Raw genomic sequence first — 26,598 nt, forward strand, 5'->3', positions numbered from 1 at the left:
CCCCGCCGCGCCCCGCCCTCCCGCGCGCCCCGCCCCGCCCCCACGGCGCCGGTCGTCGCCCTCCTATTGGCTGACTGGCGCATGACGCGCGGCGCCCGGCCCCGCCCCTCGTCAGTCACTCGGCGGAGGCGGCGCTGGCGGGGACTAGTCTCGTCCGGAGACTGGCGGCGGCGGCGGCGGCGGCGGCGGCGGCGGCGGCGGCCAGAGCTCAAGCCCAGCGGCGGAGGGCGGGCGGGCGGCGCGGGAGGGCGGGGGCCGCTCCGCGACGCTGCGGACCGCGCTTCTCCTCTGAGCGGCGGCGCGCGCAGCTGTGGGGCGCCAGGGGCTAGCCCGTCCATGACCATGGGCGACAAGAAGAGCCCGACCAGGTACCTGCCGGGCGCCGAGGGGGCGGAAGGGGAGGGCGGCCGCGGCGGGCGGGGACGCCGGCGACTAGGCCGGAGCGGCCGCGCGGGGGAGGCGCGCTAAGATGGAGACCCGGGGGCGGAGGGAGGCGGTGTCGCTCCGCTCGGGCCGGCGGCCGTGCGCGCCGCAGCCATGGCGGCTCCTCCTCAGCCGCCCTCCGCCGTCGCCGCTCCGCCCAGACAAAGGGAGATTTAACCAGGTGGGGCGGGCGGGAGGGCGCGAGCAGGGGCGGGCAGCGCGCGGCGCCGGCCCCCTCCGCGCCGCCGCCCGACCGTCCCGGCTGCCCGCCGCCTTCGGGATCCGGCCCGCGGCCCGCGCCGCGCCCCCGTCGCCCCGCGCTCGCGCCCACGAGTCGGCCCGCTTCCTGCGCCCGGCGCGGCCCCGCGTGAGCCGTCGCCGCCAGGCGCTCGGTTCCCGGGGCCGGAGGGGGCGCACGGCTCCGCGCTGCCCGCCGGCCTCCGGCCCCGGTGCCCGCCAGTGGGGTGGATGGGTGGTCGTCGCGAGAAGTTTCCAGCGTCAGATTCCTGTGAAATGACGACGGCTCACCAGCGCCTGTTTCTCTCTTCTCTCCATCCTCCCTTCGGTTCCTCGCTCCTCGGAAGGCCAAAAAGACAAGCGAAACCTGCCGCAGACGAAGGCTTTTGGGATTGTAGCGTCTGCACCTTCAGGAACAGCGCCGAAGCCTTTAAATGCAGCATCTGCGATGTGCGGAAAGGCACCTCCACCAGGTACTGGAAGACGTGCGTTTGTTAGCTTTTGCGGAAGGATTTGTTTTGGCTATTTATCCATTTGTGCTGAGGAGAGGGAAGTCGTACTTTTATTATTATTGATCGCCCTCTTGCCAACTTGTTGATTACGCCCCTTTTTTATTTGCATTTGGGGGTGAGGGATGTGGTTGGGGTTGCGTGCCGTTTCCAGTTGGGTGCAGTGCCTCGTGCTAATATAGAGGATTTATAGGAGGGAATTTCCCCAGGTTTTCGTCTTGTTTCAGACAGACACTGGATTTATTTGACACTTGCATCCTTTGGCTTGTTGGTATTGGCTCCCAGAGGGGAGAGAGGAAGTGGGCATACTGCCGTGGATTGTAGGACATTAGACCTTTTTGTTTTTGCCATGTGCAGAGTGGTTTTAATTTGTCTCTCCGGAATTAGTTTTTTCCTGAGTTTAATGGTGGTATGGAAGTAGAATAAGACTGGGTTGTGCCTTTTTCTGCCTTGTTGTAAATGCCTCTTCATTTTTGCACTTGAAGATTAAATATTGGAGAGTTGGGAAAGTGCATGGTTTTTTTTATTAGGTTATGCAGATTGGTGAAGAAGTGTGTGAAATGTTGAGGTGGATAGATTCTTGTGCAACATCGAAAGGGTTTCTTTGGTATTGAGATGAGTGGTTGACTGCATGTGATAGCAAATGAGTTGGAGCTACTTCTAGAGGTAACATTAAAATAGATTAGGTAAAATGTAAAAACTAGTTTTATAGTTTTCCAGGTGTCTTCATTTTTATCTGGAGTTTCTGTTCCTAAGAGTTCAGTTACTGTGTTGTTGCTCTCCTTTAAATAGACTGTCTTTAAAACACGTCCGAAAGTGAATGAGGTTGATGGCCAAAAGTTTCATTTCAGCAGGTGCTTGCTTTGAGTTGGTGTCGTCTCAGGGTGACTGTAGTTCCACCTGGATGCTCTGTCCGGGTCTCTGCTTTACTTTCACTTAGGATTAAGGAGGCTCAGCTGCAAGTCTGTAACTAGAATGACTTGGCCAGATGCTGGTGGACTGTTTTAGAATTTCACTAACTCTTAAGAAATGAGACTTTTGAATCAAAACTCAAGAACTGAAATTTATTTCCCCGTAAGTAGTTTTTCTCTACTCAGATAGCATCTCATCATTTTGCAGCTAGTCTGGAACTGCAATCCAGTTGCCTCAGCCTCCTGAGTGCTGGGATTGTAGAGAGTTGTCACCACACCCAGCTAGTCGGTTGTTGTTGGTTTTTGTTTTTTTATTTAAATGAAATTCATGTCAAATTTTTGTGTCATAATAAATAGATTTAGTTAAATGGAAAACCCATTTCTGTGTGGTTTGTTTTGCTGTCTAAAATCGGGGATTCCATCAGGCAGCATGAAAGTTTAGAAACATATTTGTTACTTGAATCAATAGTAACTATATATTATTTATGAGTAATGTTTTTTACATGTAGAATCCCTCTGAGGCCAAAGCTCTTTATTGTGGTTTTGCTTTGAGTGTTCCTGTAGATGATGTTCAAGTAAATGACCAGGAAACTAGTAAGAACTTGAAAACCGTGCTGGTAAAGAGAAACTTCAGCCAGATTCAAGTTTACATATGATGTATTGTTGGGAAAGATTATCTCATATCGCAATGATTTTCAATTTCTACTTTAATTGAAAAACCTGACTCACCAGCTTTTTGGAACACACATGAAAGGTGTTGACTTTAAGATTCTGTCTACAGTTTTCAGAACCACAGATGATGATAGTGAAATTTTAGGACATTTGAGAGTCAATTCAGAAAAATGAGTAGAGTGTTATCTTTCAGGACTGTCATCCAATTGAGTCATTCAGTAGGCTTGAATACAAATTTCACAGGTATAAGACCAGTGAAATGACCCGGTATTTAAAGTACCAGTCATGATACTCTTTGGACAGCGGTTGTTATTAATACTTTAGTGTTTTAGATCTGTTCAGAAGTCAGCGTTAAGTGGAATACAAGTAACATTTGTGTGTGTGTGTTATTCATTGATTTCATGAATAAGAAGCAAATATGTTATGCTCTCCTAACTAGTGTATCCCTTGATTTCTCTGGGATGTTGTCTATTACAGTATTTTCTCTTGAGCCTTTTTCTTGTAAATAGTTTTAAACTTTCAGGATCTTGCCATTTTCTCTCTTTCATAGTATTTTAATCAGGTAGCAGCAGAAAACATAATTTGGTTTTTGGTTTGTTTTTGCTGTGCTGGGCCTTAAAGTCAGGTCTTAGGAACTTCAACCCAGCTTGGTGGTTGGGGATTGGATGGTGGGTAATAGATGAAAATTGGCGATTTTGAAATAGTGTATTTGCTGACACATATACATGGTTTTGTTACTCTGAGCTAGTGTTTAAGCAGCCTTATCTGGTTAGCTGACCAGCAGTTATTGTGGAGTTGTTGATTACTCTTGTTTTTATTGCTGCTGGCATCAACCAGTAAACCTAGGAAAAAAAAGCTTTAAGTACTGGTAGTCCAAAAGGACACAGAGCTATTTGCCCTTGGTTGATAGGATTGATATTCCTCATTTAAGTAGGAAAATACTACCCATCATCTAAGGAACATTTATGAAGTTCCTAGGGTGTGAGAGAAGCAGCTGAAGGGAAAGGGAGGCATTAAAAGGGTGGCAGAGCATGTACTCACGTAAAGTAATCCAAACTGTAAAGGCTGCCAAAGGTGTGTAGAGTGGGATTGGAACAGCCTGGCTTGAGAGTGAACTAGAAGGAACCCATATCCCATTTCTTTTGGAAGAGGAAAACGATTTCTGCAAAATCACCTGTCGGCTTTTGACTTCTATTGCTATATGTCGTAGTATTTTTAAGTCTGCAGTTAATGACAGTGAAATTTTAGGACATTTGAGAGTCCTAAATTAATTTAGAATACAAACTTTGTGGAGTGGCAATGAACAGAGTGAAAGGGACAGTTAGAAAAGACCCAAAGGAAAGGAGTGAACACCTTAATAATAGTGGGATTCTCTCGAGACAGACCTCTTTATACATTTGTTCATTTATTATTTACGAATGAGCCTGCTGGGCTAAGATCTGAATTTTAGAGATAATTATGAAGTACATGTTGGGTCTGTAATTTTTTTAATTATTCAAAAAAAGATTTAGTTTTACTTTACATGCATTGGTGTTTTGCCTGCATGTATGTCTGTGTGAGGGTGTCAGATCCCCTAGGTACAGGTTACAGACAGTTGTGAGCTGCCGTGTGGGTGCTGGAAATTGAACCCTGGTCCTTTCAGTGTTAAACCAGTGCTTAACACTGAGCTGTCTCTCCGGCTTCATGGGTCTGTTATTCTTTTGAGATAGGATTCAGAATGACCTGTAACTGACTACATAGCCTAGACTGGTTTTGAACTCTTGGGCCCTTGCCAGTCTCTAATTTGGATATTACAGGTGTAAGGCCATTAAATCTGGCTTTCTCTAGTCTATATTTCTTTTTTAACCATTCTTTGTCATTCTCTAGTCTTTCGCTGATATTTTTTTAAAAGAATTCTTTTTATTTTCCTTTATGTGTGCTGTGCAGGTACGCATATGCTGGTGAGCAAAGGTATCAGATTCTCTGGTGGTTGTTAGCTGCCTGGTATAGATGCTGGGAATTGAACTCTGGTCCTCTGAAAACCTCAAGTGCTCTTAATCACTGAGCGATCTCTCCAGCCTGTCATTTTTTTTAAAAGAGCTTTATTGGGGGGGACATACTTTACATATCATAACATTCACTCATCATTGAGTGCAATTAGGTGATTTTTCTTAAGTCATTTGAAAGAATGCAGCTGTCACCACATTCCAAGTTTTAGAACATTGCTATAATGTCAGTTGGTTTCCTCTTTCACATTCATTGATACATAGCTAACAGTGGAGCCTAAAGTAGTTGTGGACTGCTGGATGGTTGCCACAATGATGGTACACCCAGCTTTTGCAAGATGGGGAAATAAAAGAGCATTTTTGTATGTGTAAGATGGTAGGTGAGTGGGAGAGAAACATAATGCCTTTTCTAGGTGGTAGCTTGTAGTATTTCTTCTGATCCTGCTCTGTTCAGGATCAGAACAGAGGGAGGAAAAAGTAAAGCATTACAAAGGAATGAACTTACATCATTCTTTGTACTGTTGAAGTTTGTAAATGAACAAAATAACTTCCTAGATTTGGTGATTCCGTGACCTTGTCTTTTCTCTGAGTGAAATACTCTTTTAAAATAGAACTTACTGGAACACTGGTATGTAGTCATTCTTGTCAGTGTTTCTTTGCTGGTAGTGGTACATCTTTTTCTCTATTACTTGAAAGTCTCTTGAGCAATTGGAAATGTGTTTGGATCAATCACTATAGATTTGGATCTTTATTGTTTTCATCTCCAGGTTTTGCTTTTTTTGTTTTTGTTCTTGAGACAGTTTCTCTATGTAACAGCCCTAGCTGTCCTGGAACTCACTTTTTGCAGACCAGGCTGGCTTCGAACTCTCTGAAAACCTTCTGCCTCTGCCTCCTGAGTGCTAGAATTAAAGGTGCAACCAGATTTTGCTTTTTTAACATTTCTTTTTTATGTGTGCACACTCACTTCATGGTGTGTGTGGAGGGCAGAGGACACCTTGGACAGTTGGATTCCTCTATCTACCCTGCCTGTCCTGGCCATCCTTACATCTGCAGAGTTTATGCATGCTCCTGTCACCCTTTTGCTAGTTCTCCCCCCCCCCCCCGGGTTTTCCTGTGTAGCCCCTTGGCTGTCCTGGAACTCACTCTGTAGACCGGACTGGCCTGCCTCAGCCTCTGCCTCCCGAGTACTGGGACCAACCTCCCAGCATCCCTGTCATCTTTTTTATCTGCTTATTTTATCTCAACGTTGAATTGAAAGTCTTATTTAATCCCTGATTATTTAAATACTACCAATGCGAAAAGTTTACTGTTTTTAGAACTTTGTGGGCAGTAGAAAAAAAGGAAAATTTAGCTGTTGTAGAAAAATAACCATCTTTACAGAAAGAGGTACTCAGGATATTGAATTGGAAGAATCTTGAAGTGACTTGTGTATATAAAGTCTTCCTTCTTTGAGAGCCTCAGGAGTTTTTGGACTTTCCTTATGATATCCTGACAACTTAGTCTGTTAAGAGTCATTAAACACTAAAGGAGTTTGGTGGAAAAACCACAATATAGTTATGATCTTTGCTGGAACCAAAGTGCATCTGTCAGTACATTTCAGATAGCAAGACTTCCAGGCCTCTTACCCATATTTCCTGAGAATCCACAACTGTGGTTTTACACCTTGAGTCACATTGACTTCATTGTAATGTTTGTCTTTCATAAAAATACTCTGTAAAATACATTTTAAAAATTCCCTCTGTGTTCCAAATCATCAAACCTTACCAAACTTTTCTAACTGAATGCTTTTTTCAAAACTGGGAGTTTTCAAGATGACTCTTAACAGAAGTTGAGTAATAATTTATTTTGTATTTGTTTTTGTATTGAACTTACTGATTAATTGGTACTGACTTGATCTTAGGTATATTTGGCGACATTAAATTACCTGGATGGGTAATTTACCTGATCATTTGACAAATTTTTATTGTGCATAGAGCTGTCTGGGCTCTGTGTGTAGGCACAGTGGTGCAAAGACAGGCAAAGTTCTCATTCTCATAAACTTGAAGTAGGATGGAGAGAGAAGAGAAAATACATAAACAGAAATCTGAGATCGTTTCAACTATTGATGGATGCCCTTAAGAGTGTAATAGTGAACATATAGGAGTGAGGACTGATAGAGGTCTGTACAGAGAGATGGACAGTGCTGCCACCTTCATTTCCCTGTTTAGGTGTGGCGATGCTAGCTGCTCTTGGGGCCAGAGGAGAGTAAGTGAGCTGATTTATGTGTGCTGTTTAGCTTTTTTTAGTTCTGATAATGTTTACATTGCCAGCTTTTGGGGGTCATAGGGTACTCAACTTAATTGTATGTTGTATATTAAATGCAGGCCAGTTAATATCCTCCGGCTTTATTTATTTATTTACTTATTTATTGAACACCAGGATAGGAGATTATACACTGCTGTATTTCTGGACTATTTATGTGGCATTCATTTATTATGCACTTCAGTAGGTACTGAAGAACTCCAGGATTTAGAATCCTTACAGTCACTGTAGCTTACCAAAAGAACTGTCAGAACCAGCTCTTATACTAAGTGCTCATAGTAGTAGGTGAGTCTACACTTGAGCCAATAACATTCTGTATCTGTCTGGACTGTTTTCTCTTTTGTCCCTTCATCAGTACTTTTTCTCTTTGTTGGTATTGTCTTTGCTCCCCTAAAGTAGTACCTGCTTTACCTGTTGGTAGTATACAAGTTTAAAGGCTTGATGAGCTACAAAGTAAGCACATGTTTGTTTATTTTAGGCAGAATCTGTTATGTACACCAGGATCTCAGAGATCCTTTTGTCTTTGCTTAAAGGTATGGGCTACCACAACAGGCCAGAGTTTTATCCTTTTGTGTGACTGGACTGAAGGGTGCGAAAGAGTTGATTGTCACCTCTCCTTAACTGTATTGTTTAGCAGTCTTTTTTTTTTTAATTTGTATTTTTGAGTCTCAACTAGCCCAGGTTGACTGGCACATAGTGTGTAGTCCAGGTTGGCCTTAAACAGTTATTTCTTTCCCCTTGGCCTTCCAAATGCTTCGGTCTCTGATATGTACCACCATGCTTGTCTGGGCTCGCCAGTCACTGCTATTTCAAAATATTGATTAATAAGTAAATGGAGAACTCCACCTTCCCCAAAACAATAGCCAGTGAGAACCAAGTGCTGTAACTGCGATGATAGGCTTGTTGTGAGGGATCACATAAGAATTGATGATTGTTTAAAGTGGAAAACAGTCTCTTCCTTGACGGCTTCATTGTTTTTTGAATGTAAAATTGATTGTATAGATTGGTTCATGCTGGCCTTGAACTCAGAACTCCTTGCCTGGATTAATGAACCACAACTGAATTGTGCCACTACATACCCTGTTACTCTTAACCTCTTTTAACTCTTTAGGTGCTTAGGATAGACTCTAGGGCATCAGTTATCTAGGCAAGTGCTTTGCAATTGAACAACATCCCAGTCTACATTCTTTTACTTTCTCCTCTAAATGCTTTGAATTCCCAGAGACTGTTTATTATTAGTCTCCAATCATAATCATCATTAACCTCTCATCATTAACTCCATGCTTGTGTACATAAGATAAACAAATAAACCTTCCTGGACTGCTTCTCCATTTGAGCAGGTTAAAGGCAATTGAGTCCATAGGTTGAAAAACTGAACTGAGAGTGTTTCCCAAAGGTGCCACACAGATCACTCAAAAATACTACTTTTATCTCCTGGTTCACATTATTTTGGGAGGAAATCTAAATTCTGAGTATGTCAAAGATTTTGTGGTTTGATCTTTTCCTGTTGTCTTCAGGGTTTCTGGAAGCAGCTTGCAACTACCCCATCTGCCCTCTATACAGAGCGTGTTTGTTCCATACCAAACTGGTGTTTTTTTGAGTGTGAACCATGATTTTTTATTTCATACATCCATGTGATCTTCCTCCATTTTCTTTTAAGGGCTTTTTCTATTCGTGTTCTAGCTGATGTTCATCCTTTTGGATGTCCTTCCAGGAAGCCATTTTGCACCCATCTTATCATGCATATATATTGTTGTAATAAGAAGGCTGCTTGTTTTTTTCCTGGGTGCCCCGCAGCTCAAACCTGAAATAATCACACAGAAACTATATTATTTAAAACACTGCTTGGCCCATTATCTCTAGCTTCTTATTGGCTAACATTTGTATCTTAATTTAACCCATTTCTAGTAATCTGTGTTATCGCCACGCTAGGTGGCTGTGGCTTACTGGGTAAAGTTCTGGTGTCTGTCTCCAGCAGGGCTACATGGCTTCTCCTTGACCCTGCTTTCTTCCTCCCAGCATTCGGCTTAGTCGTGTGTCGGATCCATGCGTCGACCTCTCTCCCTCAGCTAAGTTTTGCCCTGCTATAGGTCCAAAGCAGTTTCTTCATTCATTTAATAGTAATCACAGCACACAGAGGGGAATCCCACATCATTCACACACACACACGCACACACACACACGATGCATATATGTTTTAGCTGTATATGATTTGCCAGTCTTCCTCTGTTGTTACCTTGTTGGAGTAGAGGGTGTTGTATTTTATGATTTTATTTTCTTTGTTTATTATACAGCTTGGCACTTCCTAGGGGTTCACAGATGTCTGTTCTATAGAGCAGATAAAGACTTGGAGAAATAGTTACAGTTTTGGTTGTTTGGTAGTTCTGAAGATCAAAAACCATTGACTAATGTTTGCTAGAGCAACACTCCCACCCAGCCTTCGTTTTGAGTAGTAGTAAATGTTCTTTTTCACATATGAGGGCTTTCCTTTTGTGTATTTAATGTTACTGAGTTAGGCAAACATTGTCTCCCTGAAGTGTGCCCCTAGGAGTAATAGTCCTGTTTTTCTTGTTTTGTTCTCTAAACAGGCTCTGGGACTTAAATGTAAGACCTAGAAACCTTGGAGGCAGGAAGCCAGTACATTTAAAGTAGTAGTTCCTGGAGTGTTTTTGAGCAGTCATACTTTGTGGTGGCACACTTGAATATCAGCTGTCTGGAAAGTCTGGAAACGAAGCAAGGTGTTGATCATATGGGATAAACCGATTTTGAAGAGGCAGATTGCTTATTTGTAAACTGGCACCTAGTGCTGCTTACAGATGGTCAGAATACTGACTGACCAGTGTTGCATGCCCTCTGTCCATTCTGCCATTTTAACACACCTGTAAACTTGATTTTACACCTCCTATATATGGTAGTTTCACCTTTGTACTCTTTGTTCTATTTTGTTGAGTAATTTGGAGTAATTGCTTATATTCTGCTGAGTTCTTGACTCATTCACTTCATTTATTTATCTATATTTTCATTTCCATGCAGTGATTGACACTGGTGGCCAAAATTATTTCAGTAAAGGCAATTGTGGATATGCTGTAGTGTTAACTCAAAAATCTGGAGTTTGGGATCATGAGGTACACAGGTAAAAAATGTTTAAGCAGGGTTAGATACTGCTTTGTGTTTTCCTTTTAGCCAATTTAGAGTATCTGTTATCTTGTGGTAGGACCAAAACAAACAAAAACAAAACCCCAACAACCTAAAGACAGTGGGAAGGATTTAGGGATATGTAAAAAAACATAACAAAACAAAAAACCCGAGTTTTTAGGTATTAAAAATACCTAATGTATTTTCTGTACAATTAAAGAACACAAATACAGATAAGAAACTTTGATGGCCTTTGGTAGGACAAGAGATTAAAGGAATGCCAGTTTCCTCAGCATGATGAATCTTACAACCTGGTGGTTAGTCATAGAGAGAAAACAAACTTGGTGACTGCTTTCTAAGAACAGCTCAGATGTCATATGTAGGCTGTGAGGTTTGCTCAGTCTTCTCTCTTTTACACAATAGTCTGTTACCAGAAGCCAGACTCTTGATTCAAGATGCTCTAAGTCCCCAAACCCAAAACCATTTAGTGTGGTCCATATAACCTGTAAGGAAAAGGGTATCGTTTAGACAGATTGACTGTAAGATTCAGATTTCTTGACCACTTCCTGGATGGTTGTTGTCTAATGATTGGCCAAGCTTAGTGAATCTGTTACTAAGTAAAAGGTGAGTAAAGACTAATGTATAGTTGAGCTGGGTCACTACTCATGCTCAGTTCTAATTTTAAGCTCCTTAAACATGGTAGCTTTGCAGTCCCTGCAGTGATACTTAAACACTTTGTAAATTATTAGGAAATTGGTTTTATTTTTTTAAATTTTGTGACTGTGTGGACATATGCACATGAGCGCAAGTGCTTGCAGAGCTTAAATGTGTGAGTCACCTGGGAATGGAGTTACAGTAGACTCTGGGAACCAAAGTCAGGTCCTCTGGAAGAGCAGTACTTGAATTTTTTTTAATGTGTAGGTATTTTGTACTGCTTGTAAGTGTGCACCATATGCATGTCTGGTGCCTATGGAGGCCAGAAGAGGGTGCTGTATCCCCAGAACTGGAGTTAGAGATAGTTGTGAGCTACTGTGTGGGGAATCAAACTTAGGTCCTCTGGAAGAGCATCCAGTGCTCCTAACAGCTGGGCCATGTCTACAGTCCATTATTACTAAATTTTCACTGTGTGAGTAAAAAAAAGAATGTCAGTCAAGATTGATAAACTCTGGAACCCACCCTTGTCCTAATTAGGAAGAAATATGTTACAGGATATTTAGTGGCCAAACAAAAATAGAAACTTTCTCATTGTCGGCAATAGCTGGTTTTGAGGCGTTTATTCATTGGACCGAAAATATTTGAGTACACTCCCCTTGGTGCTATATTGTAATGTAAGGTTTTTGGATAAGACAAAATGGGGTAGGTAGTAATGCAATGTAGGAATGGGAAGGTAAAGCTGTATGAATGAAAGATTTAAAAGCTTTGATGCAGTTCACTTTGGACGCTTTTAAGAAAGTTTTGTGAACTTTTCATGTTTTTGAATTACTTATTTGTAGAGAGTAAAATGAAAATACTGCTTTGTTACAGATTGTATTCTAGAAGAACCATGACACTGAATTTTTTTTTATCAGTACCTTACCCAACCCCTCCACTGAAGAACAGATCTGTATGCACGAGAATGTTTATTCTGAATTTGCGTAGGTTGATGGTTTCAGACCTTAGCATGTGGAAACCACCTGTAAGACTTGTTTAACACATTGCTGGTCTTATTCCCAGAGTCTTCATAAGCAGTTGTGAAGTAGGACCTGAGAACTTGTATTTCTCATGGGTTCTCAGGCAATTTCATGCTGCTGGTCTGTTTAGCACATCTTGGAATTGGATCTTGAAATTGCTTGTGCAAATTGGGGCTTCTTGAGCTTTTTCTGCTTTGGCCCTCAGAGCATAAAGGCATGTAAATGAGGCATACAAATCAAATACTTGAATTTTAGAAATCTTAAGTTTATTTTAACATTCTTTGAACATGTGATTTTATCATTTATTAGAGACAAAGCTAATTTGCACACTAATCAAATAAACTTAGTTTTATGCAAATAATTAAATCTTGACGTAGTAATGGATCTGTGGAACATAAAGCATTTTCGGTGTTTTTTCAGTTTTGATAGTTTGGTTTTATAATCAACTCTGAGAATGCTGCCTCTCGTAAATGCTACTTTACGTCCATGCATAGTACAAACGGGCAGAAGGATGTTTAGGGTCTTTTCTTTTTAAAATCGCAACTCAGTTTGTAAAAGATCTAACATTTTTAAAAATTTCTGAATTATGTATATTTGCTTGTATGTGCACATGAGGACTGCAGGTGCCCATAGAAACTAGAAGAGATTGGATCTTTTGAGCTGGAGTATTTTGTCATGTGCCAATCAGTGTGGCCACTGCGAGCCTAACTCTGGTCTTCTGCAAGAGCAGTATGAACTCTTAACTGTTGGCAAATCCAGTTTTTAAACACGAGGCATAATACAATTCAAAGATACATTGTGATACCTACTGGTGAAGGCAAGGTGGCACAAGCCTTAGGGTAGGCAGAGGCAGGTGGATCTCTTGAGAGTTGAGGCCAGCCTGTTCTGTGTATGAGCTCTAAGTGAGATGGAGTGACATAGTGAGACCCTGTCTCACAAAGAGAAGCTAACTTCCTCATAGTTATATAGGAGCAAATGAAATTTTAAAGACTGAAAAAATTTTAGGTTGGGAAATGGACCGTTGATTGATACATAAATTTATTTAAAATACCATACTAGACAGAAGTTTCTGTCCTGGTCAATCCCACAGCCATTCGGTCCCAAAGAAACACACAGAGACTTATATTAATTATAAACTATTTGGTCTATTAGGTCAGACTTATTATTAACTAGCTCTTACAACTTAAGACAATAATTCTTGTCTATGTTTAGCTATGTGGCTTGGTACCTTTTCTCATTCTCATCTTGCTTCCTCTGTCCAGAATTCTCTTAGTCTGGTTGCCCCGGCCTATACTTTATGCCTGACTACTGGCCAATCTGTTTTTTATTAAAGCAATATGAGTGACAAATCTTTACAGTGTAGAAAAGCATTATCCCACAGCACATGATTGATACGGGAGAATTGTCTGTATTCTGTCAATCATTTTAATAAAACGCTGATTGGCCAGGCAGGCAGTATAGGCGGGAAAGCCAGACAGGAAGTAGGGGTGGAGCAAAGAGACTGGGAGTATTCTGGAAGCAGAGCTCCCTCAGCACTCCTGCGCAGACCACCGAAGAGGCAACATGTAAGCTGTCACACTGAGAAAGGTACTGAGCCCATATGGCTAACATAGATAAGGATAATGGGGTAATATATGTTATAAGAGTTAACAAGAAGTCTGACCTAATGAGCCAATCAGTTTTTAACCTTATGGAGTCTTGTGTGTGATTTTCTTTGGGGCCTGCCTGCTGTGGGGTACTGGGCGGGACAGATACCCCAACAAGCCGGCCCCCTCACACTACACATGATGCTTTTAGAATATATGTATTTTGTGACCTAATGGAGGAATTTGTATGACTGGCCCATAAAAAATTTCTGTGCAAACATTGTGTTAAGAGTGTAGATTCAGGGACCAGCAAGATGGTTCTGGCCCAAAGAAGCCAGAATGCTTTCTGCTTAGCCTTACAGATCTGAGTTCGGTGTGTGGGACCCACATGGTAGTAGGAGAGAACTGGGTTCTGTGGGTTGTCCATTGATTTGCACATGTATACTAATACATGGTCATGAGTGTGTGCATACATACACATTAAAGAAAGTAATATTTCAATAAAATTATCTTTAAATGTTACGAATTATTTAAGGTATGTTACAACTTTGGTAGAATATTTTACAGTTACTAAAAGTGGCTTGAGACCTATCCTATTGGTGAAGATGTATAGTGGTATATTCTACTCTGGAAAATAGTCTGGCAACCATATGAGCTACCAGTTATACCCCTTGATCTTTAGCTCAAAGAATTGAAAACTTAAATTCACATGAAAGCTAATCACAGCTTTGTCAAACCTTCAAATTAGTAAAACAAAAAAAATCCAAGTATCTTTCATTAGATGAGAAGTATCTCCACAGAATGGAATACTTTGCATGAAAAAAGAATATTAATATATAGCTTCTAGCTTCTATGGTTTCAGGGGCTTTAGGCTGAGTGAAAAAACATTAAAAGAACTCATACTGTGGAAGATCTTTTGGTGTCTTTCGTTGTGTTATGTGAGTGTGAACCTGTCTTAAATGACATGATAAGGGGCATTGAGAGACATGATAACATCCCCCAAATAAAGCTAGGAGGAGTGTGCTGTAACAGATGGGTGACTAGTTTGTTAATTCAAAAGGTAAAAGAGAGGAGATATTGTTCTCAGCACAAAGAATTGATATTTGAACAGTTGGAAATGGTAATTAGAATGATTTGTTCATTTACACATTATATACATGTATAACATCACTATACCTCATGATTATTAAGAATCAAAAATAATTTTAAGAAATTTAAATTATTTGGAAAATTATAAATCACAAAAATTGACATTGAACTCCTTAAGTAAGCATTATGGTAATGGTATTTTTTTGGTTCTGACACTATTTTATAATTAAGGTATTACACAGAAGCTGAAAGGTGATTACACGAGATTACAGTATACTATTTTGCAGTTTTCTGTGAGTCTTTAAATAAGTTCAAAAAATGCTTAATAAAGGATATGTAAGGGGCAGGAGAAATGACTCAGCAGACTGCTTTTGCAGAGGACCCAGGTTCAATTCCCTGCACCCACTTGGCAACTCAAAACCATCTGTAACTCCAGTTCGAGGAGTGCATACCTGGCTTGCATGTGGTGCAGTCATATGCAAGTTGAAACATATAAAGTAAATTTTAAAAAACATGCAAATTGTGACTGTACCACTCTTGATATGGGCCCTTGAGCATAACCCATTGGTCATTGGATATTCTGAAACATGTTTGCATCGTGCTTTATGTTTTTCACATCAGATCATGTCCTTTTTTCCCCTTAATGTTAACAGTCAAAGCAGTTCTGAGAGTTACTTGTTCCTGTAGCTTTGCAGTTGGTAGAAGCTGCTGCACAGAAAAATAACTGGATTTCATGTTTAGTAGGACAGAGAAAAAGTGATTAAGCTAAATGGACCAATTAGCATGTACAAACATTCCATCCTTTTCTAGGGCTATTTCAATAAGAAGAGGGCGATAGAATAATGCTTGTTCAGAATTCTGGGAAAAGGCCTAATCACAGAGCCTGTAATATGCAGTTAAGACTGTGAATATACTAAGATTTATTTTTACTAATTCTAATGTTTCTTTTGCTTATCAGTGTTTCTTATCCTTCACATCCTGACTTTCGGAGAAATAATAATATCTTTAAAAACAGGCCTAGAGTGTACAGTAGTTTCTGCCTTGAAATCAAAAGGGTTGTTCATTGGCTTTGAAAGAACTTGTCATGCTATCATTAAAATCACCAGCAAGAAACATTGAGTTTGTGAATGATTTACTCTGCAGGAAAGTGGTGCAATGGAAAGTGCTTGTTGCCTGGGCAGAGTCAGGTGGACAAGCTCTGTGCCCTTTGTATAAGTTCTACTTTCACTGTGTACTTCGGCTCTGTGTCTATTTCCTTCAGTTAAGTTACTGTGAAAGTCAAGGTAATGTGCAGCTTGTCATTGGCTTTTCGAGGACATAATGAATTGCTCATGTGTTGGCAAATGCCTCCTTTTATGTCATTCTAGATAGAGAGAACCTGAACCTTCATTAAACATGACACCCATCACATCTTATACAAAGAACTTACTGCTACTGTTCTTGATTGTGAAATTTTGCCAGTGTTTTGTTCCCCTCACACACACACATCCCCCCCACACGCATTGAAGACTTTGGAACATGCTCTTCCTAATTGACTTTTGGGGTAAACTGTCATGTGGGGGGATTCTGAGACCTTACACAAGCGATTTTGTGTAACTCTGTGTTTTCTGATTTACTGTGGAATTATTTGTTTAAAATTGTTAGGGAAAGTGGTTTATTTGTAATATGTTTCCCTAATGACGTATGAATAAGTACTTACTTACATATTTGGTATTTCTGCTTGAAGGAGTTTTATCTGTTACAAACATTGGAGTTTTTAGTTTATATATAACTGAGTAGTTACTAAATTATTCATTTATATGTCCTTCCTAATTTTTTCTAAACTCAACGTAGAGTGATAGAAACTGAGGATGAAGACAATGGGCTTTTGGTACATACCTTTTCCCCCAGTACTTGGGAGGTAGAGACTGTTGGATCTATGCAAGTTCGGGACCAGGCAGGTTTACATAGTTATAGGATGTCCAGGGCCACATGTAGACTCTGTCTCAAACAGACAACAGCAAAGCAAAACACCTAAAAAGAATGTTTGAAATTTTGAAATCACTACAGAACACCAGGTGCAGAAGACAATTGTGTTTTTAAGTGTTTGTTTTACTGCAGCCCTGGGGTGACACATCCTTACATGTTTGGGGTCTAGTGACTAACATATATGGAACATCAGATGTGTATTAAATATACTAGGGGCTGTGTACGGAGGCACAGCCTTGTCCAAGGCTCTACAGCATGACAAGACATAGTGGTGTTAGCCAAACCCTGAATAACATGGTATGACTTTATGTTTGTTTTTAAAGCTTTAATCAGTGACTTTGTAGTCCACCCAATGCTGACGAGGGTCAACATTTTTAACAGGGATTCAGTTTACAATAGGAGTTACTTTAAGTTCATTTCATGCTTTTTCTAATTTAATCCTTACAAGGAAAGGTGTACATAGAGGTCCCTTAACAGATAAGGAAGTGAGACTTAGAGTTTAACATTCCTAATCCAATATTTTTTTTAGTAGAATTGCGCTTGATGTTTTTTGTTTCATGGAAATAGCCTATTTATATAGTTTTTCTATCTGTGTAGTCACAGTTTAGAAACATTAGATACTCACCCACCATGACAGTCAACATACTAAATTCTCATTTTGGTCCTCCAGTATTCTGCTGCCTTAATGTTGATTGCATTTTTTCAGTGTATTTTGCAAGAACCGCTCTCTACCTGTATAAATTCAGTGACCTTGAAACTTTTTTTTTGGTCAAGTCTAGTCTTGGAGATTACTTCAGAAAATACATAGAGCACATAATTTGTCTACTCAACTGGTTGCTGTTCTGCTCTTCAAGACTTCTTGTCTTTAGTATGCATTTCCTGATCACACTGATCAGTTTTTATTGAACATGTTCTTTTATGTTGCCTGTCCTGTCACATACAGTTTGTGGTTCAGGGCAGACGCTGTCACTGAGAGACATTCCTGGTCCATTTATACTTACTTGCATAATGGTCCAGAGACTTAACTCTTACCCCTACCTAGTAAACTCCAGCTTCTAGCGCAAGGTCCAGCTAATGATAACTTTGAGGGAAGCTATTTTTGATTCTTGTGTGATCATTGAAACAGCTTTAGTGTTAGGTCTCCAGCAGAACATGAAGTCATTTTGTATTGGATTTTTTTTTCTTCACATTTGTTTTTCTGTATTTAGGCTTGAAGCCTTCAGGGCAGACAGTTGTTAACTCTTCCAAAGCAGGCTACTAACTGGCTTTTGTATTCTTCTGTGTACATTCTCATCTCTTTAAATGCTTTTTCCCTTAAGGACAATTATGTCATATGTTGGTTAGATATCTATGTAAATTGATATTTTCAGTTAAACTTGGGAGTTAAGTGTGATGGCACACTCCCCAGCACTCAGGAAGTTGATTTAGGAAGATGAGTTGGAGGCCAGCCTGGGCTACATTCAAAGGCAGCTGATAACTGAGAGCTTGTGTGATAAAACTAAGGGCTGAGAACGCAGCCCAGCACTTGTTTGTATTATATGTACAAGGTTTGAGTTTAATCTCGAACAAATACACACTAGCACAGCACACACTCATCCTGCACCACAAACAAGAAACTAGGTGAATGAATGGCTTGGAAATAATGCCATACTGGGGTTTTGGTTTGATTTCTCAAGACAGGGTTTCTCTCTGTAGCCTTGGTTGCCCTGGAACACTCTCTGTAGACCAGGCTATTCTTGAACTCAGAGATTCTCCTGCCTCTGTGCTGGAATTGAAGATAGGACCACCATGCCAGGCTGCCGTTGTCTTATTCCTCACTCTGTTTCTGGTTTTACTTTTCACATACACTGTATTAATTTTAGGATGTTTCCTATGATCACACTTCCCTTTCAGGTTCATACCTGGTTTTCTGCTCACAGCTGACCTAACAACAGTTGATTGCAATAGGCTTCAGATGAAATCAGTTGCTTTAAGAAGGCAAGCCCCTCCCAGGAAGGTGCCTCAGAAGTTCTCTCTCTACTCAGCTTGCTGGATACAAATTGCTCAAGAAGGAACTGGGTAGTCTGGATCCTGAAAATGGATTAAGGTGGCAGTAAAGGTAGATTAAATTCAACAAGATCTCGAAATCTGCTTTTCTTCTGAGATTTTGCAGTTGAGTAGCACTTAGACTGGTTGTAGTTCTTTTAAGAAGGGATTTTCAAGAGATGAACTAGAGATCTTGAACCAAGTAGTGATTTAGGTACTACTATCCTTTTCTGCCAGCAGGGGAAATTCTAGGTCTTCTTTCAGCTCTTTGGCATTGTTTTATAAATGAAGTCTAGAAATCGTTTATTAATGCTTTCAGAATTCTTTGACCTAATGTGAATTTCATGAGTGGAACATTTTCCCCAACATTTAAGTGTTTTGATTAAAAAAAAATGTTGCATTTTAAATTTATGCATCAGTTATCAATTTGCAAATTAACTTTCTAAATAATAGAAGTAGACATTTATGCCAAACTGCAGAGTTGATCTCTCTTTAGATAGAAATTTGTATAATGTTTATGAAGGCAGGGGCTCACTCTACTCTAGCCCAGGCTGGCTTAGCTGGAACTCAGAGCAGCTTACCACAACTCTCCAAGTGCTGGCCAGGTTCTTGAGTGAGCTGACACCACTGGCTTGAGACCGATAATCTGAGACAGAATTACCGTCTTTTCTTTAAACTCCCACCTACCTGGATTGCAAGTTATGTAAAGCTGTCTGGGCTATAAATTTTTCTTTTAAGAAACTAAAATATTCTAGGCAATGGTGGCACACACCTTTAATCCCAGCAGTTGGGAGACAGAGGCAGGCGGATCTCTGTGAGTTCGAAGCCAACCTGGTATGCAGAGTTCCAGGACAGGCACCAAAGCTATACAGGGAAACCCTTTCTTGGAAAACAAATAAGTAAATAAAATTTTTTTAAAAAGAGAGATCCTGGTCTGTTTGGATGCTCACCTTCCTGGACCTGGAGGGAGAGGGGAGGAACTTGGACTTCCCACAGTGCAGGAAACCCTGACCTCTCTTGGGACTGGAGAGGGAGGAGGAGAGGGAGTGGGGGGAGCGGGAGGGTATTGGGAGGAGGGGAGGAAGTGGAAATTCTTATAAATAAATAAATAAATAAGTAAATAAAAAAGAGAAAAACAAGCATACAAAAAATGTAGAAAGCACCTTTTCTTTGGCTCAACTATCACAATTCTTGGAATTGGCTCTGTATATACACATATATAGGTAAGCATATATTAAATATGTTATTTTATATATTTGGGCATCATTGTACATAACATTAAAATATTGGAATTATCTAAATTTCCACAAACAAACCAAGTTGTGATACATCTGTCCATTTGTAAAACTTTAACTATGTATCTTTCTGTTTTTTTTGTTTTGTTTTGATTCCTGTTCTTTGAATCAAAGTTTCTCTGTGTTGCTCCCACTGCCTGGAGCACACACTCTGTAGACCAGGCTGCCCTTGAACTCAGAGATCTGTCTGCCTCTGCCTCCCTAGCACTGGGACTGAAGGCTCATACTCCCACTGCCCAGCAACTATGTATCTTTCTCAAATAAAACCAGCCAATGCTTAAAAAAGGGGGGGGGGGGGGAGAAGCTAAAATACACTGTGTAGTGTTGCTGTGGCATTGGCATTTTCTTTAAAAAGTAAATCTTTGGGCAGATGGGCGGAGTGAGTATCTGTAGTGTGTAGACATGTGTTCCCCCTTTAGATAGTAGGCTCAGTTGGTTGTGTTCGTTGTGTGAATGAGCACAGCCTTAATCCTTGAGTTCTCTTTCCATTCATTAGCACAGCAGAGATAGAACAGTGAGCAAAGTGATTAGCACAGAACAGCAGCCAGTTTCCACTTCCAGATCTGAAATTTCCTCAGATTCATTTTAACCACCAAGTTTAGTCTTAGTCCTCTCCTTTTCTCAAAAATCCCTTAAGAAAACAACTTGGAATTGTGCAGCTTTTGGTAAAGAACATTGACTTTTCTTTCCTTACATCTGGCATTTCAAGATTGAACAGAAGTGAAAACCATCACATGCCTCTTCCTCCATGCCCTGTCCGAGGAAACTCAGATGACAGACAACAAGAAACTTTTCAGGGTTTTGTTTCGTTTTGAGACACAGGGTCTTACTATGTATGCCAAGCTGATCTCCAACTCTTGTCTTTCTGCCTCAGACTCTTCCTAGAGCTAGAATTACAGTCATGTACTTCCATGCCAAGCCCAACAGTTGACGTTTGAATAAACCCAGACTGACTGTGTTTGTTTGCTTTTCATTTTCTTGTGCTTAGAAAACTATTTGGACCAAATATTGGTGTGAAGAAGGGTGGGAAGATTAATTTCTACACTGTTGAATATGGAAAGTTGCATGGTGACCCTCCAAATGCCAGACTGGAGTGATCTCTTCCAAACATCACTGAGGTTTTTCCTCCGTGAAAACTTTGTAGTGTAGATCACTTCTGAAAAGTGTGTGTACTACAGTCTGTAGGGTGTGTGTGTGTGTGTGTGTGTGTGTGTGTGTGTGTGTGATGGTCATGATGGTTTTGAAACTAAATTGAAAGCTTAAATTTGTTGCCAGTAAAAACTAGGAAAGAATACATTTTAAAAATACTTAACAAGCTAGTTTGAAAATACTTTGCTGTAGTGTTTTTAGTATGCACCTTCAGATTATGTTAAATGAGTAGACTTTAATTTTATGATTTTATTGTAATTTCTTTATTCATTACTTTCTTTTACTAATATCTCACATATATATACACACAACTTACTTTGTAGCCCAGTCTGGCTTTTTGAGAGCTGGGATCACAACGTGAGTCATCATGTCTAACTTAAGGTTCAGATTTTAAGAGATGATAAATAGTAAAACTCGTCTATGGGAAGTTTTGTGGTTTAATGTGTGATTTCAATATTAGTCCTGTAACAAAACCAAGCATACTGCAATCAGACAAAACACAGACCATTTGCCATCTTTGTTTAATATAAATAAGTTCACACCTAAAATGCAGTCTGAGAAATCACCATGTTGAAGGTAATGATCATGTATTCCCCCCTCAAGTTTTCTTATCAGTCCCAGATCTAGCTATTAACTTGTGTAAATTCATTTGTATTTTCTTTAATTTTATGTGAATGAATCCTCCACCCATTAGTCCTAGCCCCTTTGACTCAGTGCATATTTGAAGATTCATTTTTTGTTGTTGTTGTTTATCTTTTCCAAGACAGAATTTCTCTGTGTAGCCTTGGCTGTCCTGGAACTCAGTTCTGTAGGCCAGGATGATTTTGAACTCAGAGATGTACCTGCCTCTGCCTTCTAAATACTGGGATTAAAGGTGTGCACCACCACTACCCAGTTTAATTGCTAAATAACAATCCATTGTATGGTTAATCTGCAAATCAATTTTCTATATGATGGTCATTTTAATTGTTTTCAGTTTCTGACTCTTAACAATAAAAACATGTTGTGTATAACCCCAGACAAATTATTATTATTTTTTTCTCCTTTTTTGGTTTTTGGTTTCTCAAGACAGGGTTTCTCCATATACTTTTGGTGCCTGTCCCAGAACTAACTCTTACAGACCAGGCTGGCCTCGAATTTACAGAGTTCCACCTGCCTCTGACTTCGGGATTAAAGGCTTGCGCCATCACCGCCTGACCTGACAAGTTTTTCTATAGCCTTATGCTTTTCTTTTCTCTTGAATAAATACTAGAAATGAAATCTTTAGACTAGGTTTAACTTAAAAAGTATCATCAGCCACAACCAAAAAAGCTACCTGCTAATTAATTCCCAAAGTGACTATAATATATTTTAAATTCCCAGCAGCACATGTGGTAGTTCTAAGCTGTTTTAACATCCTCTTTGGCCTTGGGCAAAAATCTCTTTTAGCTGTAGTCTTCTCATGGTATTTTAGCTGTTGATGTGACTTTAACCTTTGTCTCCACGAGCAGCTAGGGTATTGAGTGTATGACATACTGTTTTGTTGTTTTGGTGTGTCCCTCCCTCCCTCCCTCCCTCCCTCCCTCCCTCCCTCCCTCCTATCTGCATGTTTAGGTATCTGTTCATATCATTGATTCCTTTTGAATTTTTTTAAATAATGTTTTGTTGATTGGCCTGTCTTTATTAATTTTAGCTTTAATTCATATAACATAACATCTTGAAAATAAGAAATATGACCCTTCTACCTAGGTTCATTTTCAGTTAATTTGGTTTGTTCTCAGTTTTGACTATGTTTCATTCTTTGTAGTTCCATAATAAATTTTAGAATCAGCCTGATAGATCCTACCTAAAGGACATACTAGGACTTGTGTTACAATACATGAGTGTATATAGATATAGATATATACACAGAATGGAAGAAAATAGGTATTTCATTGTTCTAATCCATGAACAATTTTTCTTTACATTTATTTAGGTTGTTCTTGAATTCTTGATCCTTCTAACTTTGCCTCCCAAGTGCTGGGATTACAGGCATGTTCCACTACATCCAATCCCCCCGCTTCCGTTCCTCTTGTTGACTTCCTAGTTGTGTCTCATTTAATTTGTTGGTTTATTAATATGTATTTTTATCACAGTTTACCTTCAAGTGATATACTTTTTCACATGTACTCTGAAGACTTCATAGTACTCCTTTTTGACCTTGTGCTATTGTGTCAAGTATTTACTTGGATGTACGTTTAATCACCAAGAACAAACTTTTAAACTTTTTTGCTTAAGTAGTTTATTATTTTAGGAAATATTTCAGTATATGACAATAAGTCACTTTTCCTACATTTATTGTGCCCACTTTTCCCCCCTTGTATAGATCTATCTGGTGATGTCTTTGGTCTACCTGAGGGGTTTCCTGTTATTCCTTACCAGATAGATCTTTTGGTGATTAATTTTATTTTTTAAAGTTTTATTTATTTGTGCATGTTTGCTTGAGTTTGCATGTACCACACATGCAAGAGCTTTCTAAGGTCACCACATACCCTGGAACTGGAGATAGAAGTGGTTGTGAACTGCCAGGTGAGTACTGGGAACAGAATTCTAGTCTCGTACAATAGTTAAGTAGTAAGATGAGCCACTCTCTTCCAGACTGCCTCCCTCCCTCTCTCCTTCCTTCGTCTGTCTATCTATCTATTTATTGCTTTTCCTACCATAGCATTATTAAGATAGAGGTCACTTGCCATGTCTCTTAAGTACTTCATTCCTGTTCCTTGTTAAATGATACATTATAGTAAGACTTCTAAATAATACCCATGTATGCATTGTAGCTTTTAACTTAGGAATGATGCTTCGGGAAACATTTCTAAACACAGTTTTGTACGGAGATGCGCTTTCATGTCTCTGGTATTTAGCTAGAAATGAGATTGCTAGGTCAGACAGTATCCGTGTTTAAAATCTAAAGAAACTAACCCCAACTCATCAAAGTTTCTGTACTTTCTTTCACAACAGTGTATGAAGCTTCTAGTTTCCTGTCTCTCTTTCCTCTCCTGTTTTGGAGAATGTGTTAATAGAGGTTGGCATTAATAGTTATTCCTCTATAGTAAAAGTCTTGTTTGCTCTGGCTGTCCTGGACCTCACTTTGTATACCAGGCTGACCTTGATACACATAGAGACATACCTGCCTGTGTCTCAGAGTGCTGGGATTAAAGGCATGTGACACTAAGTCCAGCTCTGTCTTGCTTCTTTTGAGATTTCTTTTTATTACTGAATTTCAGCAATTGATTATAATGGGCGTTGGTATAGGTTTTTTGTTCTCAGCACTTATTTATCCCTTTTTTGCTTGCTTGCCTAAAGTTTGTGCTTTACTGAGAAATACATGTGGAGTCATTTAGTAAATGAGTGAGAGTCAAGTCCTCATGCTGTAGTAAGAATTACCCTATCTAATCAAAGGAAATCCAGGACTGCTTTAGTTGTGACTTGAATGAGAATGACCCCCAGTATGCTCTTATTTGAATATTTTGTTCCCAATCGGACTGTCTTGGGAGGATTAGAAGGTATGTCTTTGTTGGAAACCATGTGCCCCCTGCAACTTGCAGATTAGGATGTAAGTTACTGCTCCTGCTGCCATTTTTCTTCCAATGATGGTCAAGAACTATCTGTAACCTTCTGTACCTTAAGCTAATGCTTTCTTATTCAAGCTGCAATAGAACAATAACTATGACTGATTAAGTTGCCTATGGTTATGCTGTTTCTTAAACGATCCCTAGAAGTTGTTTACCCAACAATCATATACGAGGAAACTGAAATCCAGTGAGATTTAAGGACCTACTGTCTTTACGTAAGGTGATGGAGGAACTGAATAGAGTTGCATCTGGATCAGACCAGTGCTTGCCTCCCCATGAAGTGACACTGTGGCAAACCAGGCATTAGGAACATGACTAGAAGAATTGCTCTTGATTCTTCTATGCTGTCTATATTCTCTGCTTTAGAATATTTTATTCCTTGGACAGGCAGAAATTAAGTAATGTGCCTTATTTCCCCTCTCGTCATTTTCTATTTTCCTTGTCTTAGAACCATAACCACAGAAGGCATGCATTTCGTAATGAATAAGGACTGTCTCTCAGTTTCCACATCTCATGGTTCTCCAGATGATCACTCCTGTGAGATATTTCCAATTATAGTATATAAACAATGGCAACTCTCAGATTTCTACTACTTACATGCTACTTTATTTAGCAGGCCTGCAATTTGGTTTTGCTTTAGCTTCTTGAATAGTACTTAGTTTAGTTTGACAGATAAGCCTTATTTGATATGAGGTATGAGGGACTTCAAGGTGTGAACTGTTTCTCTTGACATATGTTTCTCTTGTCTGCCCTTCTGATTTCCTCCAATGGGAAGTGTGTGTGAGACTTTTTTTTATTACCATCTGTACCACTCTAGTAGTAATTCCTTTCTCTTTGTAAGAATTTTGTTTGTAGTCTACTTTCATATTGGCCATGTTACTTGATGGCTTTGTTTGTAGATAATTGTGGGCCACCTGGAGCATTTTGGCAGCATGGAAGAGCTCTGCTTGTCTTTATCCCTCTCGGAGCTTAGCTTTTTGGTTGTATATTATCATGTATCAAAAAACAGACATCTGTTACGTACCTTGAAGACAGCAGGTTTGATGTAGCAGTTTTACTCAAAGCTCTCAGAAGGCCATATAGAAGTCTAAGGGGGAGAAGAGTTTATTTAATTTTAAAGGTTTTTATTACATTTATTTGTGTGCATGCATGCATATATGTATATGCTTGCTGCTGTGCATATGAAGGTCAGAGTACAAGTTGACAAGAGTTAATTCTCCCTGCCACCATTTGGGTCCTAGGAATTAAACTCAGGTCAGCAAGCTTGGCAGTAAGCGCCTTTACCCACTTAGCCATCTCACTGTCCCGAAAGCAGTTTTTTTTTAAATAATAAAAGCCGTTAAAGTTTTACACACAAAAAATTTTTAATGTCAAAAAAGATTGAGGTATTCCTATATAATAAGATCTTTTTAATGTTGGGTCTGAATTTTGGCTACTTAAATCTTAGTAAGGAAAAAATATTTCCGTCTTCTCAGAAATCCCATTTTTCGCCCAACAGTGTGAATTACTGTGTCTGTACATCTCCCTTTAGTACTTTATTTCATTTTATTTATGAAAAAAATTAAGTGACTGTAGCATATGCAATTAAAAATAGTTTTATCTTCTGACAAATGATTAACTTTGTACTTATCAATATCTTTGAAATGAGTTTCATTTTTAAGAAAAAATTAGGACTATACTAATACCCTATAAGTTCTTGATCTTCTCAGTCATGCTGATATGCTAGATAGCAAGTGGGTTTTTGTTTTTCTGTAAACAGAGACCACTTAATATAGCCCAGACTGGCCTTGAACTTGTGACCTTCCTCTGCCTCAGCCTCCCAAATACTAGGAGTAGAGATGTGAACCATCACACTTGGCTGGATAAACAGGGTGCTTTAGGAGCTATACTTTAGATGATGTCATCTTCACTATTACGAGATGCCAAAATTATTTTAAAAGTGTGGCTGACAACAGAACTTCCCTTTTCCTACTGACATTTGAGTCTGTCAGAATTCTGTGGGAGAACTAAAGGACAGGAAGTATTTCATTGTTGTTTAACCTCCTTGGTGAGA

The 26,598-nt window shown here is 39.8% G+C and overlaps 1 protein-coding gene across 1 annotated transcript in view; it reads left to right on the plus strand.

The window, feature by feature from the left end:
- The first annotated feature begins 213 nt into the window (after positions 1-213).
- Rybp (RING1 and YY1 binding protein) overlaps positions 214-26,598 on the plus strand; it is a 52,156-nt gene continuing 25,771 nt past the window's right edge. The window contains exons 1-2 of the mRNA XM_085686798.2: positions 214-368; positions 1,008-1,133. Coding sequence (XP_085542924.1) covers positions 337-368; positions 1,008-1,133 — 158 coding nt within the window. The 5' untranslated portion in view covers positions 214-336. The remainder of the gene's footprint in view (positions 369-1,007; positions 1,134-26,598) is intronic.

Source organism: Myodes glareolus, chromosome 3, assembly GCF_982192425.1.
Source record: "Myodes glareolus chromosome 3, mMyoGla1.1, whole genome shotgun sequence".
In the NCBI taxonomy this organism is placed as follows: Eukaryota; Metazoa; Chordata; class Mammalia; order Rodentia; family Cricetidae; genus Myodes; species Myodes glareolus.